The 17,009-nt window shown below is 35.8% G+C and overlaps 1 protein-coding gene across 3 annotated transcripts in view; it reads left to right on the top strand.

Moving 5' to 3' along the window:
• CYP20A1 (cytochrome P450 family 20 subfamily A member 1) overlaps nt 1-17,009 on the top strand; it is a 43,040-nt gene extending 26,031 nt beyond the window's left edge. For all 3 annotated transcript variants that reach the window (XM_068968547.1, XM_068968548.1, XM_068968549.1), the window contains 7 exons: nt 353-468; nt 1,271-1,325; nt 4,118-4,238; nt 8,584-8,695; nt 9,758-9,822; nt 16,513-16,602; nt 16,777-17,009. In XM_068968547.1, the coding sequence (XP_068824648.1) occupies nt 353-468; nt 1,271-1,325; nt 4,118-4,238; nt 8,584-8,695; nt 9,758-9,822; nt 16,513-16,602; nt 16,777-16,927 (710 nt within the window). In that variant the 3' untranslated portion in view covers nt 16,928-17,009. The remainder of the gene's footprint in view (nt 1-352; nt 469-1,270; nt 1,326-4,117; nt 4,239-8,583; nt 8,696-9,757; nt 9,823-16,512; nt 16,603-16,776) is intronic.

Consider the following 17,009-nt stretch of genomic DNA (forward strand, 5'->3'; position numbering starts at 1 on the left):
ATGCTTGATTTGGGAGAAGAATGGAATTAAGAGGACAGGATTTAGGAGGAAGGTGAATAATACCTGCAGAGGGGTATATGTGTAAAAGTCCTCTAAGGGGTAGAGTCGTTCTACTTTTTGACCTGGGCGTTTGATTTAGTTATTTGTTAAATTGTGCATATATGTTTTATGCATTTTGGTACATGTGTTCAAGTTAGCAAAAATGAGAAATATTCGACTTTAAATTAGCTTTAAAAATTATGTTATTATTCTCTTAACTGAAAGTTTTACTCTGCACATAGGAACATTGTAGAAATACAAAAAATTGTTCAATCCTCACAAATGAAAATCTTTTTTGTTTTTCTTCTCTAAGCCCTTATGCAACTGGAATCTATTTTAAAGAAAATCATTAAAGAACGAAAAGGAAGGAACTTCAGTCAGCATATTTTCATTGACTCCTTAGTACAGGGAAGCCTTAATGACCAACAGGTGATGTAATTCTTAAATGTTTATCAAACAAAGGATAATCAGACATGTATAGAGTGTGCTTTTTATTCATTTTAACCCAGATGCCTTCCTAGAATTCAATGGCTTTTTCCTTTTTTGTTGTACATCATCCATAAATAGTATTTAGATTTGCTGTCCTGTTATTTAGCTCTTGGAAGCAGCTATATAGTATCTAATATTTGAGTAAGCAGATACTGAACCAAAGTTCTGTGGTTGTTACAGAGGAGGGCTTGGGTGAGCCTTTTTCGACTAAACAGCTCTGCCCACGTGACCAGATGTGGCAGTGTGGCTTGTTCCCAGTGTGGATCTGTTGCCCAGCACACCTCTGGGCTACTGTGTGTTTGTGGAGTGGAGCCATTGCTGCCACACCTGTTCACTGTAGGAGTCTTCTGCCTCCTCTGTGGATGTAAGTCCACATAGACAAAAAGTGGTTTTCTGGGTGTGTGTGGGTACAGAAATTAAATCACGCTCCAGAACAGTGGCAGGCTCCTCACTCTTGCTGAGTCTTCATTGCTGCACTCAGCCAAGCTAGAAAGATAAGACTGAACCATGAGCCAGTGATATTACTGGATAAATGTTCACTGTCAAAAATGCAGTGCAGTGTTTAGGTTGGCTTTTACATTATATAGATTTTATTCAAGTGAAAATGTCATAAAGGAATAATATACTTTGTTCCTTCTTAACTCCCAGTGCTATACTATAGATGATTTTACTAGGTCTAATACAGGGTCTAATACAGGCCACCTTACATGTCACACTATCTAAACCTAGTTTTGTTTCCTAGATCCTAGAAGATACTATGATATTTTCTCTGGCCAGTTGCGTAATAACTGCAAAATGTAAGTATAAACTGATTTCTTTTTGAGATAGATTATAAAATACAGAAAGATAAAGCTATTCTAAGATGAAGGAAATACTGTTTGCGAGATCTGTTTATAATTTCCCTTAGCTCTTATTTTTTATTCCTGTTTGAAAGGCTAGATTCACACAGTGCTCCTCCCCCGCCCCCCCACCCCCACTTTTCTTAACCCCAGGTGCTCTGTGCCACCTCTGAACATTGCCATAAATTTCCTGACACAGTTTATGGATTGTGAATCCTAGTTAGTGCCTTTAAAATGAACTACTGTTGACACCTTTCCAACCAGAGCTGCAAGCTCTTCAGTTTCCTGCTGCGGCTTTTCACTTTGACTTCAATCCTGTCTACTATTAATAAGATCTACCAGCAGCGAATATAGGCCACAGAAATCATGATTTAAAAGAACTTCTTGGTGAAATTAAAGGTGATTATTATTTAAAATTCTAAAATGGGTGATACATTTCTAAGCTTTCTTACTGGTTTTGAGTTTATCAGACTACCATTTATTTATACAGTTTTTAAGAATATGTATATCCATAAAATTGTGTTAACAAAAAATGCTAAAGGAAGTATTAAAGCATAAGTTGAAAATCTAAAGAATTTATGTTTACCTGAAGGATTTTGTTCACAACTTTTTCTGTTTAAGAAAATTAAAAAAGCATGAGCACAAATGTGAAGTTGCTGTAAGTTTTTCTTCTTTGTATACTTTTTTGGTATCTAGAGATGTCCCAGATTTTATACATTAAGTGGAATATAGGTAAGCATGTGTCAAAAATAATGTCTTGAACCTTAAAAAAAAATACTTGTTTAAAAAATGTATTACTGTTAAAATATATCTTTGCTGAAGACCTTCAAAAAAATCTGAATCAGGGACTTCCCTGGTGGTCCAGTGGCTGGACTTCATGCTCCCAATATAAGGGGCCTGGGTTTGATCCCTGGTCAAGGAACTAGGTCCCACATGCTGCAGCTAAGACTCAACGAAGCCAAATAATTACATAATAATAAATAAATGTTTAAAAAATCTGAATCAGTTGTACTTTGGATATTACAAAAATCGATCATTTCCAAGGTTGACTTAATATTTTAATCTTTTTTGTAGTTTTGGGGGAAAATTTGCCTTTGAGAGGCAAGATCAGCAGGAAACCTTGATTAAAGTCCCTCCTCTGTGACTTAGTAGCCTGAAGCAAGATACTGACCTCTACATTTTTTTTCCTCTTCTAAAATAAGGATGACCTCCAAGGTTTCCAACTGTAAATTGGTGTCTTGATTCAACATTGTAATTAAAGAACATTAAGTGGCTTAAAATCAGATTTTAAAGCTATACTCTCTGTCCTTTAATAGAGTTGTACGAAAAAACAGTGTTTGAGGTTATTACACAGTTATATTAATTTTAAATGATAATGTAGTCAGGGTGTAGAGTGCCTACTGTATCCAAATCCTTGTGCTATATCTTTCAATGTTATACATTACTACATATTATTGTAAGATTGCATACATGTACATACATACTGTCTGCATAAGTGTTCACATCACTTGTGAAATAGAAGTTCTGCAGTTCACTCACAAGCCATAATAAAGAAACATATATAGGAAAAAAGTTAAAGTGAGTTACTCATATGCCTTTTATGAACTCTGGATGTGAATAAATTATCAAAATAATTGAGTACCAGGTAGCTATTGATTTACTGATAATAATATTAAGTGCAGAAAGTGAATTATGTATTTACATTGGATTTGGATAATATGTGACTTTGGCAAATATTAAAAATAATTAACTTTAAGGCCAATTTAAGCTAGCCCTTTAGCTCAGGAAAGAGATAATAAGTAGAAATAGAAATTATTAAACACAGTTGAAAAAGTAGTTGACATAGAAAAAGTAGAGCTGTAGATAGAGGCATGTCAGGCTTAATCTAAGGAAAGAGATGCTGTGTGTCTGGATGGTTCCATTTGAACACTTATAATCCCAGTGGATCCCTAAGGGAAATATAATTATTTTATATTTATTTTGTAATTAATTTTCTTACCTTTTGATTTCCTCAGTGATTATAATCCATAAGCCATTTTCAGAAAAAGTAAGCCATAAGCCAGTGAACTCCGGTGTGGGCGTTCATCAGAATAACTGATATTTGTTAGGAATATAGAGACCCTGGACATACCCTAAACCTACTAAGTCAGAATCTGTGGGTGGTGGGATTGTGTCATCGCACAGTCTCTGACTCCCAGGAGATTTTTGAGAACCACTGTCCTAAGCAAGTAATCAGTTTCAGTTCTTGAGCCAGTGTATTACAAGTAAAAACTTAGAAGCGCTGATTTATAGGTAAATCTCCTGCTATTTTTACTTGTGTGAATCATTTCATTAGGGCTCCTGAGGAAACTGACAAGTCAACTATTTTATTTTACATGGTCAAGTGAACCAGTCCATCACAGTTGCCAGCATTTAACACTTACCCAGATGTGAAATTTATTTCTTATCCTTACTGTTTTGCTTAAGGTAAAATGCATCAAGTGCCTTTGACTACTTGCCAATTTTATGAAAGAAATTTTCTAGATTTCACTGTCTCTCTTTGAGAATATTCTGTAAATGTTTATGTTCTGTTGAATGAAGCACAAATCTCATGAACAATCTTGTTTTATCTTCTGGTAGCATTTATTTATCTTCTGTATCAGGTAGAGGGAAAAAAAGAAAATACCAAAAAATAGTAAGTTTGTTTTTTATTCAGCACCCAAACTATGAATTCGCTGCTTTCATTGTTATTAATATAAACTTTCACTTAGTGTGCACCTGGGCAATCTGTTTTTTAACCACCTATGAGGAAATTCAGAAAAAACTATATGAAGAGATTGACCAAGTTTTGGGGAAGGGACCTATCACTTCAGAGAAAATTGAGAAGCTCAGGTAAGAACCTGAGGAAAGGGAGGGGCGGGGAGATCTTTAAAATTTGAATTGGTTTATCTTATTTAAAACTAATGCTAATATGGAGGAAAGCTATGTATTTTTACAGGATTTAAAGTATTTACATATAGATTTTAATAGATGACTTAATTTGCTTTTTAAAACCATAAGGCAGTCTTGGGAAACTTTTACGTGGGCCCATATAAAATAGCATCAGTGATGTCTAATAAGTGGAACATTCATACATTGATGATAGGAATGCAAAATGGTACAGTTCTGTTGTAAAACAATGTGGCAGGATCTTACGAAATTGTACAGTATGACCCAGCAGTTCTCCTAGGCATTTACCGGAGAGAAATGAAAACATGTCCACACAGTGACCTGTATGCAAACATTTATTGCAATATTATTCATAATAGCAAAAAACAGGAAGTAGTCCAAATATTCATCAACTGTTGAATAGATAAATTGTGTTATATCCATACAATGGAATAGTACCAAGTAATAAAAGGTAACATAAAATCAATACACAAAACAACATGGATAAATCTTATTATGCTAAGTGAAAAAAATCAAGCACAAAAATAATCTACAGTGTGTTTCATTTAGGTGAGTTTCTGGAAAAGGCAAAGCTATTGTGATAGAAAGTAGGGCAGTGATGGCTGGGGCCCGAAATGCGGAGGGGATCAACTGCAAAGAGGCATGAGGAAAGTTTTCTAGTGAGAGGGAACTGTTAGATATCTTTCTTGTGGTTGTAGTCACACAGTCATATATGATGACTAAAATTCATCAAACTGTACAGGTAAAATAGATAACATTTTTATGTGTAAGTAATACCTTAATGTAAAAGATTTTTAAAAACAGCAACTGTGACTTCTTAGGGGGTTGGAAGTCTGAGACTGGGTAGCAAGCAACCTTACTTTGGAGCATCTTTCAACTATAGAAAAGAAGATACGGATACAGCCATTAGAAAGAACTCGAAACCATGGGTTTCACAAGGAGACATTTGTTAGGGATTCTTTAAAATGTTGAAAGCTTTATTGATTACAATTTAAACAAGTTATACATACTTGTTTTTTGAAGTTTTTATTATGCAGAAGTGTATGACATAGAAGGGGAATGTCCTTTGTAAATGAGGACAAGAGAGATAACAATTGTTAACTGTCTATATTATTTTTCCAGACTTTTTCTATACATATATATGTATGTATTTAAAACGAAAAATTTAAAAACATTTTTAAGTACAAAGCATGTAACTCTTCTGTAAATTCCATGTTTTCTGTTAATGTGTTGTAGACAGTGTTCTATACATAGTAACTCCACCACATCTAGTCATTGAGTAAGTTTTGTTGATTTTATTTTCCAAACAGCATTTAGTTAGAAGTTTAGTTTTAGTTCTTTCCATTGTCCCCCACCCCCACCCATGAGGAGCACCACCAACTTGTCTGGGGCATTTCAACAGCCTTGTGTCTTTCTTCCTCCTATGAAAGTGAAAGTGAAACTCTCTCAGTCTTGTCTGACTCTTTGTGACCCCCATGGACTATACAGTCATTGGAATTCTCTAGGCCAGAATACTGCAGTGGGTAGCCTTTTGCTTCTCCAGGGGATCTTCCCAACCTAGGGATCAAACCCAGGTCTCCTGCATTGCAGGTCGTTCTTTGCCAGCTGAGCCACGAGGGAAGCCCAAGAATACTGGAGTGGGTAGCCCATCCCTTCTCCAGTGGATCTTCCCAGTTCAGGAATTGAACTGGGGTCTCCTGCATTGCAGGCAAATTCTTTACCAACTGAGCTACTCCAGATTGCTCTTGGAGCCAGTGACTGTACACTGATCTCTTCAGGTGCTTTAAAAATATACATAACCTGAGACTAATCCCAAACCAACAATCTCTGGGCATCAGAAAGTTTCAGAAGCTTCTCAGATAATCTAATGTGTAGTTAAAGTTGAGAATCACTGTGCTGGTCATCTTTCTTTATCTGAGGAGTTGTATCTGATCATGCTGCTGCTAAGTCGCTTCAGTCGTGTCTGACTCTGTGTGACCCCCTAGACGGCTGCCCACCAGGCTCCCCTGTCCCTGGGATTCTCCAGGCAAGAACACTGGAGTGGGTTGCCATTTCCTTCTCCAATGCATGAAAGTGAAAAATGAGTGAAGTCGCTCGGTTGTGTCCAACTCTTCGCGACCCCATGGACTGCAGCCCACCAGGCTCCTCCGCCCATGGGATTTTTCAGGCAAGAGTACTGGAGTGGGGTGCCATTGCCTTCTCCAGTATCTGATCATACTCCCCTGTTTAAAATCCTTCAATGACTTCTGGTTGCCCTTAAGATAAAATTTATACCCACTAACTTGGCTTATGAGGCATTTCAGCTTTAGTGAAATTCTTTTGTTTCTTCAAATGTGAAGCACTATTTTTAGTCTTCTGACTTTTGGCTACATTCTCTCTTCCTCTGTCCTCTAGCTGAGTCCAGTTTTTTCTTCAGGTCTCAGGCTAAGTGTTTGAATATCTGTAAAGTCCTTTCTCCAGTTGGGTGCTCCTGCCATGTGTTCCCCAACACCCTGAACTTCCTTTATCATAACAGTTACTGTGCCTTTTTAATTGTTCATCCTTGATGTTCCTTCCTCTGTCCTTTCCCCTGCCAGCTAGACTCTGAAATTCTTTGCGGGTTTTGTCTTGTTGACTGTTGTAGCTTAGTGTCTGATGCAGTGCTTCTAATGTAGTAGGTACCTAAAAATATTTGTTCAAAGAGGAAAGGATGTTTCCTTTTTTGTTTTTGATGTTTTTAGAAATTATATAAATCAATATTCCTATGCTTACATCTTTGCAAATATTCCCAAATCTTTCTATTAATAAGGTCTGAGAAATGAAATAATTATTTAAGAATGTATGCAGTAGTGTAGTGTTTACAGTTAGGGGCTATGGGGTAACAGACTTGGGTCTGAATCCTGTCAATACCACCTACCTGCTGTGTGATCTTTTTTTTTTAATTAATTAATTTTAATTGGGAGGCTAATTACTTTACAATATTGTGGTGGCTTTTGCCATGTGTTGACATGAATCAGCCACAGGTGTACATCCCAAACTCCCCTCCCACCTCCCTCCCCATCCCATCCCTCTGGGTTGTCCTAGTACACCAGCTTTGAGTGCCCTGTTTCATCCTGCTGTGTGATCTTAAACAATTGCCTCATTTTTAAAATCTGTAAAATTAAAAACAATAATACCCATGAGTTTCTTATAAGGATTAAATGAAATACTGCATAGAAACTATTTAACAGAACTGGTGCATAGCAAGATTTCAATATATTTTAGCTTTTATTCCTCTCCTGTAATTCAAACTTTATATTTTCATATATATTGTCAAGTTATCCTTCATCAGAGATTCTCTGGTGGCTCAGATGTAAAGAATCACCTGCAATGTGGAAGACCTGGGTTCAATCCCTGGGTTGGGAAGATCTCCTGGAGGAGGGCATGGCAGCCCACTCCAGTATTCCTGCCTGGAGAATCCCCATGGACAGAGAAGCCTGGAGGGCTAGTCCATGGGGTTGCAAAGAGTCAGACATGACTGAGCGACTAAGCCCAGCACAGCATCCTTCAGTAAGGTTGTACCAATTTATACTTCCCCAAGTGAATATGAATGTCCATTTTCCTATTTTTTATTAGCATTTTCTAATGGTACTCTTGTTCATATTTGTTAATCTGGCAAGTAAAAAAATTTGCTTTGATTGGCAGTCTTTCCATTGTTAATGAGGTTGAGTAGTTGAGTATCATTTATGTTTCCATGACATTTGCAATTTTTTTTCTTTTTTTGTGGATTGCTTTTATATTTTCTGTCCATATTCCTGTTGGGATGTTTGATCATTTTAATTTGGGATTTTAAAGAGCTTTGATGCATTAAGGATATATTTACAGTAAATAATTTTTCTACTTGGCTTTTAATTTTACTTAATGATGAGTTCAAATATGTAGAAATTTTTCCGTGGTCATGGTGTTTTTCTTTATGATATCCATCATTGTTTCAGTATTTTTTCTAATTTTGAAGTAGAAAAGTCTTACTAAAATTTTTATTAAATCCTTTATTAAAAATAAAGGATGCTTCTGCACACAAATTTTTAAAATATTGTTTTGAGTTTTCTTCTGGTACTTTTAAAGTTGTTTTTATTAGTTTAAATTCATACTCACCTAAACCTAAACTTTATATCCTTCTAGTATACACTGTGTTTTAAGCAAATGAGAATTATGATGACTATTCTGTTAGGAAGGTTATTAAAATTGTTGAATGACACTTTAAAATGTATATACATTTCAAATTGGTTCTCCCAAAATAAGGATCCTCAAAAAAAATTTTTTTAAACAGGTATTGTCGGCAAGTGCTTTGTGAAACTGTTCGGACTGCCAAACTGACCCCAGTTTCTGCCCGGCTTCAAGATATTGAAGGAAAGATTGACAAATTTATTATTCCTAAGGAGGTAGGAAACATTTGGTATTCTTAACCCATTCAGTTATTCTTTTCAATTCTTTTAGTGTGTATTTTTAAGCTTTATTGTTTAAAGTATCCAATAAATGCTACCTATTGTTAAATAAAAGCCAGTTATTTTAAATTACAAAATGATATATGCTTGTTTTAAGGTTCAGACAACATAAAAGAAAGACTCCTTTCTCCCTAGGTCCTACTGTGAATCGTTTAGTATATATTTTGTAAGTTTTTTCCTGTGTATATGTATTATTCTATGTATATATACATATATATGTATTTTAAAAACCTAATTTATATGTGAAAATATACTCTATATGTTGTTTTTAATTTTCTTCTTTTATTGAGGCAATTAATACAACTGGCACTTACTATGGATCCAGTTCATTATTTTTAATGGATGTATAGTACTGCATTGTATGAATGGACCATAATTTAAGTAGTCCTCATTGATGAAAATTTAGATTGACATTAATTTTTTTCATTACTACAAGTTGCCTCTAAAAGGTAATTTATATTTTGAGCAACAGTGTATGAGACTGCTTTTCCTCTCCATATTCTTTACTACCTCTGGATTTATGAATCTTTTATATATTATGTGAATCATATATAAAAAATTATCTCATAATTTTAATTTGCTTCCCTTATAATTGGAGAAATTGAACAGCTTTTCATCCGTATACTCACAGTTTGTATTTCTTCTGTGAATTATTTTCTTTCTAGTGAGGTTATATGTCTTTCTGTAGATTATACATATTAATTCTGTTAGTTATATGATAAATCTTTTTTTTCTGTCTGTTGTTTATCTTTTACTAGTTTTATGGTGTGTTTTGTTTTTACTGGATGCCAGTTTTAAATTTTCACATAGTGAAGTCCGTTATTCTTTTATGACTTCAGTATTTTGTGACATGCTTAAGGGATACCTTCTCACTATGAGATCACCAAACTAATGGCCTGTGTTTTCTACTGTTGTGTAATATTTTTATAAGTTGGCTTTCTGGGAGTCATTTTGTCTCTGTTAGACTTTTCATAACCAGAGTATTTTTTTTTTTTGCAGACCCTTGTCTTGTATGCCCTTGGAGTCGTGCTTCAGGATCCCAGTACTTGGTCATCTCCATACAAGTAGGAAATTTCTGTCATTGTCTTTGCAGTTCTTAATTTTTATGAGTTTGCGTGTTTTGTGTTCTCTTCCTATGTTTTGAGGAGAAATTCAGTATGTAACAGTGATATAAAAACAGAAAGCCACCACCCTCCCTGTATATCTTCTGCTCAATGCTTTTTCTTTCATGAATCTGCTGTCTTCTACTCTTCATTTCTCCTATTACCACTTCTGACCCAAGATCTATTTAATTACTTAATCTCTACAATTATCCTTTAATTTCAGTGGTATTTTGGAGTTCAGTTACTGGTAAATGGGTATTGCCTATGCAGTTTCTTTGTTTTCATTCTATTGGTCTCAGTTATTAAGCTCTTTGGCTGAATTCAGAAAATAGGTATTGTGTGTATATTGTCTGTGAGAACAGCAAGGGAGGGGAAAGGTGAAGAACAAAGCTGATACTGCTTGCCTCCTCAGTAGGCATCTGGTAAAATCTGCCTTAAAAAAGTAGGTTAAGATCTACTGGCCTGAGAGAAGGTTATCTGTTGAGTTGATGAGGGCTAAAGCTATGTGACAGGCAGGGGGCAGAGTTGATGGCATGGTTGAAGTAAAAGAAAAACCTACTTCCAGAGTATAAGGCCTGGGACATTTAAGCATTAAGTAATTTTAGTTTTTCACATTACAGTGATATTAAAGGGAAATCTATTAAGAAATTAAATAACAGTACTTCAAAATCTACTAAAAAATTAAGTAAATTTAGTATTCTAAGGGGCTTTCCTAGCAGAATTAAAGATATACATTTGTGAAATAAAACTTATAAAAAATTAAAATTTCACATTTCAAAATCTTTAAAAAATTCTCATATGGAAAAATGCCAAATTTTTGATAAACTTTTAGATGTAATACAAAAGCATAAGAACTTTGCTAGAACTTTTGACAGTATTCCTATCCTCAAAACACTCAGAGAATCAGGGTCACAGACTGAAGATACAGAAATATGTGCTAAAATGTAGAAATCATTTTTAGGAATCAAATGCAGTCGAATTTAGGAAATGTTACTGGTAATGTTGTATGCCAGGGAAAAGGCTTCTTCAGTTGGATGCCTCATCGCCCATCCCTTGTGGAAACTCCAGAGAGTAATTTGTGTCAGCGCCTTGAGATGATCCTTGAGAGACTGCGTCACACTAGCCGAAATGTACATAGGACTGAGGTAGACCCTGTAGAGATGACTGACTGATTACAGTTTAAATATAATTATCACATAGAGCAAGATTGAGAGATTGACTTTTTCCACTAAATTTAATGCTCTTGAGATCAACAAGGGGTGTTGCATATTTTTTATGGCTGAGTAGTAGTCTACATGTGCAGAGTTTGTTCAGCTTCCACCCTTTGACCTACTAAAGGACATTTTGCTTGTTTCTAATATTTTGCTTATATGAATAAAGCTCTTATGAACATTTGTGTACAAGGTTTTGTGTGAACATGGCATTTCATTTCTTAGGAAAAATGCCAGAGTATGATTGGCTATATGGTTAGTGCATACTTAATTTCACAAGAAACTGCCAGACTATTTTTTATAGATTTCTCAGCAGCAGTGTTTGAGAGATTTAGCTTCTCTGTAGCCTCAATAGCATTAACTATTGTTTCTATTTTTAATTTTAGTTCTAATGGGTATGTGGTGATATTTCATTGTGGTTTTTAGAAGTTTTCTTTTTGAGTAACTGACATTACCTTATTCTCCTTATAGAAACTGTCTAGACATTTATTTATAGAAATAAATGCATTATTGCTTTTATTGTGTTGGCGGTGCCTCAGAGAAAGAAACCCTGACTCAAATTCTCTAATTTAAATTGGTAATAATGTAAATGCATCACCGACTCAATGGACATGGGTTTGGGTGGACTCCGGGAGTTGATGATGGCCAGGGAGGCCTGGCGTGCTGCGGTCCATGGGGTCACAAAGAGTTGGACATGACTGAGCGACTGAACTGACCTCTAAACCAAATAATGAAATATTATCAACTTAAAAAAAATAGACTGAAATAGAATTCTAAACTAAAAAGAACTAAGGCAAACATTAAAATCCTTAGTATGGACTGAGACCAAGATGGTGATATAGCAGGCTCGTAAATTTCCTTCCTCACACAGATGCTCTGAGTGTAGAGCAATTCCCTCTGAGAAAAATCCAGGAACTAGCTGAGTGACTCCTCCACATTAGGTAAATGAGAAAATACCTGCATTGAAACAGGTGGGAAAGGCTGAGACACATTCTTGCCATAAACTCCACCCCCAGCACAGTGCCATACAATCAGGAGGGAACATCCAACTCTCAGCTGCTTCTTGAGGATCAAAGGCTTTGAACCACACATTCTGTGCCCCAGTTTTAAATGCTCCCACCTGAGGGATGGGCTTCCAAAACATCTACTTCAAAAGCCATCTGAGCTTGCATTCCTGTAGCAAAGAAGCAGTTCTTCATGGGAGCATGTTGGGAGCACAAGCATTCACCATGGCTGTCCCCATAGGGCTCAGCACAGAGGGAACAGGCGAAAAAGCCTATCTCCCACTCTTTCCCTGGAAGGGGGTTGATTGCTTACTTTACAAGCTGCTGCCTGAAGATCCAGCTTCTTAATGAGCATGCATTTAGAAATACTGGCTGAGATCCTCTCCAGAGGATCAGTGGACGCACCCCCAACCATAAAACCAAGTTGCCAGCATCTCCCTTTCACACACATCGAGTGTCCCAACTTTTATGGCTGCCATCAAGGGAGGGATATGCCCCAAATTTCCCTGTTCTGTTAACTGGAACGTCTTGCATTCATAAGTCTCACAGGATCGTGGCAAACAAAGAAGCATATGTTAATGGGAATGGAGGTACTGGCTGTGGTTAGCCCCCACATTTCAATGCAGAGGGAGCCAGCAAAATGCCTATCTCCCAATCCTTCTCTGGAAGGAGTTTAACTACATACCTAGAAAATTTATTGTATTTTCAAAATTCTGAAAACCTAGGATTTGGATGGAGAAGGCAATAGGACCCCTGTCCAGTACTCTTGCCTGGAAAATCCCACGGACGGAGGAGCCTGGTGCACTGCATTCTATGGGGTCGCTAAGAGTCGGACACTACTGAGTGACTTCACTTTCACTTTTCACTTTCATGCATTGGAGAAGGAAATGGCACCCTGCTCCAGTGTTCTTGCCTGGAGAATCCCAGGGACGGGGGAGCCTGGTGGGCTGCCGTTTATGGGGTCACACAGAGTGAGACACGACTGAAGCAACTTAGCAGCAGTATTTGGGTAACACTGTCATTTGCTACATATTTTATAATCTTGTGTTGTAAACTGAGTTAAATTCATGATGGAAAATAAAATTGGAATTACCTCTTACCCTGAAAATAAACAAACCAATAAAATAAGTGTTATGGAAGTTTTTTTAAAAACCTCAGTACTTGAGATTAGATTACCTATTCATTTTCATTTCTTAATCCTTAACATTATGAGATATTTAACAATATAGTTGGATGTCTCTATGTCTTTTTTGGAGAAATGTCTTTTTGGATCTTCTGCCCATTTTTTGGTTGTGTTGTTTGTGTTATGGATATTGAGCTACATGAGCTGTTTGTATATTTTGGAGATTAATCCCTTGTCAGTCACATCATTTGCTAATATTTTGTCCCATTCTGTGTGTTGGTCTTTTCACTTTGTTTATGGTTTTCTTTTCGCTGTGCAAAAAAGTTTTTAGGTTTAACTAGCTCCTATTTGTTAGTTTGACTTTTATTTTCATTACTTTAGGAGATGAATGCAAAATGATATTGTGGTTTATGTCAAGGAGTGTTTGTCTGCCTGTGTTCTCCTGTAAGAGTTTTATGGTATCCGGTCTTACATTTATATTTTTAATCCATCCTTAGTTTATTTATGTGTACGGTGTTACAGAATGTTTTAATTTCATTCTTTTAACTGTAGCTGTCCAGTTTTGGACACCACTTATTGAGATTGTCTGTTCTCCACTGTATAGTCTTGCCTCCTTTATCGTAGATTAGTTGACCATAGGTATGTGGGTTTATTTCTAGGCTTCCCATTGATCTCTGTCTTCAGCCAAAATCATACTGTTTTGATCACTGTGGCTTTATAGTACAGAATGAAGTCAGGGAGCCTGATTCCTCCAGCTCTGTTTTTCTTTCTCTATATTGCTTTGCTCATTTGGGGTCTTTTGTGTTTCCATACAAATTTTAAGTTTCTTTGTTTTAGATCAGCAAGAAATGCCATTGATAATTTGATAGGGATTGTGTTGAATCTGTAGATTGCCTTGTGTAATATAGTCATTTTGACTTTGATTCTTTCAATCCAAGAATATGGTATATCATCTGTGTCATCTGTGTATGGTATATCATCTGTGTCATCTGTGTATGGTATATCATCTGTGTATGGTGTATCATCTGTGTCCATCTGTGTCATCTTTGATTTCTTTCATCAGTGTCTTACAGTTTTTGGAGTATCAGTTTTTCACCTCCTTGCGTAGGTTTATTCCTAGGTATTTTATTCTTTTTGATGTGATGGTAAATGAGATTGTTTCCTTAATTTCTCTTTCTCATCTTTAGTTGTTAGTGAATATGGCTTAAAACACACGAAAGATGCTCAGCATTACCAATTATTAGAGAAATGCAGATCAAAACTACAGTGAGGTATCACCTCACACTGGTCAGAATGGCCATCATTAAAAAATCTACAAGCAATAAATACTAGAGAGAGTGTGGAGAAAAAGGAGCCCTCCTGCACAGTTGATAGGAATGTAAATTGCTACAGCCACTATGGAAAAAAGTATGGAGGTTTCTTAAGACTCTAAAAATCAAGCTACCATATGATCCATCAATCCCACTCCTGGGCATACATCTGGGGAAAACCATAATTCAGAAAGATACATGGACTCCAGTGTTCATTGGAACACTATTTACAATAGTCAAGTCATGGTATTAACCTGTGTTCCTCAATAGAGAAATGGTTAAAGAAAATGTGATACTTATGTACAATGGAATATGTTGTTGTTTAGTCGCGAAGTCATATCTTACTCTTTTACAACCCATGAACTGTAGCCCACTAGGCTCCTTTGAATCTTCCTGACCCAGGGATTGAACTTGTGTCTCCTGCATTGGCAGGTGGATTCTTTACCACTGAGCCACTAGGGAAACCTGCAATGAAATATTACTCAGCCATAAAAGAGGATGAAATAATCCCATTTGCAGCAACATGGATGGACCTAGAGATTATCATACTAAGTGAAGTAAGTCGGATACAGAAAGACAAGTATCACGTAATATCACTTATATGTGGACTCTAAAAGAGTGATGCAAATGAACTTATTTACAAAACAGAGACAGACTCACAGACTTAGAAAACTTTCAGTTACCAAAGGGGAAAAGTGAGAGTGAGGGATAAATTAGGAGATTTGGATTAACATATATACATTACTACATATAAAATAGATAATCAACAAGGACCAACTATATAGCACAGGGAACTCTACTCAATATTCTGTAATAACCTATATGGGAAAGAAACCGGAAAAAGAATAGATCTGTGTGTATGTATAACTGAATCATTTTGCTGTTCACTTGAAATAAATGCAACATTGTAAACCAACTATATTCCAATATAAAATAAAAATTTTTTTTAAGTTGGAAAAATCTAGTTTCATTCTCTTTTAACCTGGAAACATAGATATCTTCAAGTAAACACTTAGGGTCCCAATTTTCAAGTTAGTTTACAAAAGGAAAAACATGATTACATTTGATATAATTTTTCTATAGACTAATATAAATAGAGTATATTCCAAAAGTAAAAGATAATTTATACTCTTTAAAAAGACTATGAAAGCAGAATTCTTTTTTTTTTTTTTTCTCATAGTAGAGCTTAGATCTTTTAAAGACATTTGTTTTTGAGGGGAATTTTTATGCTCCTTGGTGGGTTGATTATTTTGTTTTAATATATCCATTTCTCCATGACTCTTTACAGAGTAAAACTTTTTTTCTGTACAGTAAAAAATCCTTGGTGATGGTGGTTTAGTTGCTAAGTTGTGTCCAACTCTTGTGATCCTGTGGACTGTAGCCTGCCAGGCTCATCTGTCCATGGGATTCTCTAGGCAAGAATACTGGAGTGAGTTGCCATTTCCTTCACCACGGGATCTTCCCAACCCAGGCATTGAACCTGGGTCTCCTGCATTGCAGGCAGATGATTTACCAATATTTCCTTCACTTATTAATAAGTCTGGGCCTCATGTAATATAATTTTGATGTGTATAATTTTAAGTCTGGTGACTTCAATTTTAAGAAATGAAATTTAATTGAAAAGGCAATGTAAAATGCTTTGCATATTGATTTGATGGTCTCATGTAACATATTTTGAACACTCTTAATGTAAATACTCACTGTGTGATTTTGTGTGATTTATCCTTACATCTCATAAATGATATAAGTGCCTGTTACGCTTTTATTCCTTGATGGTTCTAGAGAAGTGTATTTTGTGCCTATTGTTTAGAAATAATAAAGTAAGCCAAAAGAGACATATGTTCAGTAGTTTAGGAACATAAAAAGTCAAAATGAAATATAATGTGACAGCAGTTTCTAGCTTTAGTAGTTTTTAAACTTTATTACATACCTGTGTTCTTATAGTGTAAATACATGCCATGCCAGTGGAGCTCTGTTTGACTGGCCCCAATTCTTCTTTTTAGGTTTGATCCAGAGCGTTTTGATGATGAATCTGTAATGAAAACTTTCTCCTTGCTTGGATTTTCAGGCACACGGGAATGCCCAGAGTTGAGGTGAGATGATAAAGGAAAATGAAAGGAAAGAAGTCAGACTTTGTACTTAAAATTTTGATAATCACTGTTGATGAGAATGAACAATCTGTATAAATTGTATAAATTAAATTTAAAAGTTAAATTGTATAAATAACCATTGATCTTTGGTAACCATGTCACTCTCTTCCTGACTAGGTTTGCCTATATGGTGGCCGCAGTGCTTTTGAGTGTTCTGCTGAGGAGACTGCACCTCCTTTCTGTGGAGGGACAAGTTATTGAAACTAAGTATGAACTGGTGACATCATCCAAAGAGGAAGCTTGGATCACTGTCTCAAAGAGATATTAAAGTTGTATGCATTTAACTTTGTTGAAGAAAATGATCATTTAGAAAATCTGTATTGAATCCTTTTAGAAACCAAGCGTCATTG

The sequence above is a fragment of the Capricornis sumatraensis genome, chromosome 3, assembly GCF_032405125.1.
Source record: "Capricornis sumatraensis isolate serow.1 chromosome 3, serow.2, whole genome shotgun sequence".
Classification (NCBI taxonomy): domain Eukaryota; kingdom Metazoa; phylum Chordata; class Mammalia; order Artiodactyla; family Bovidae; genus Capricornis; species Capricornis sumatraensis.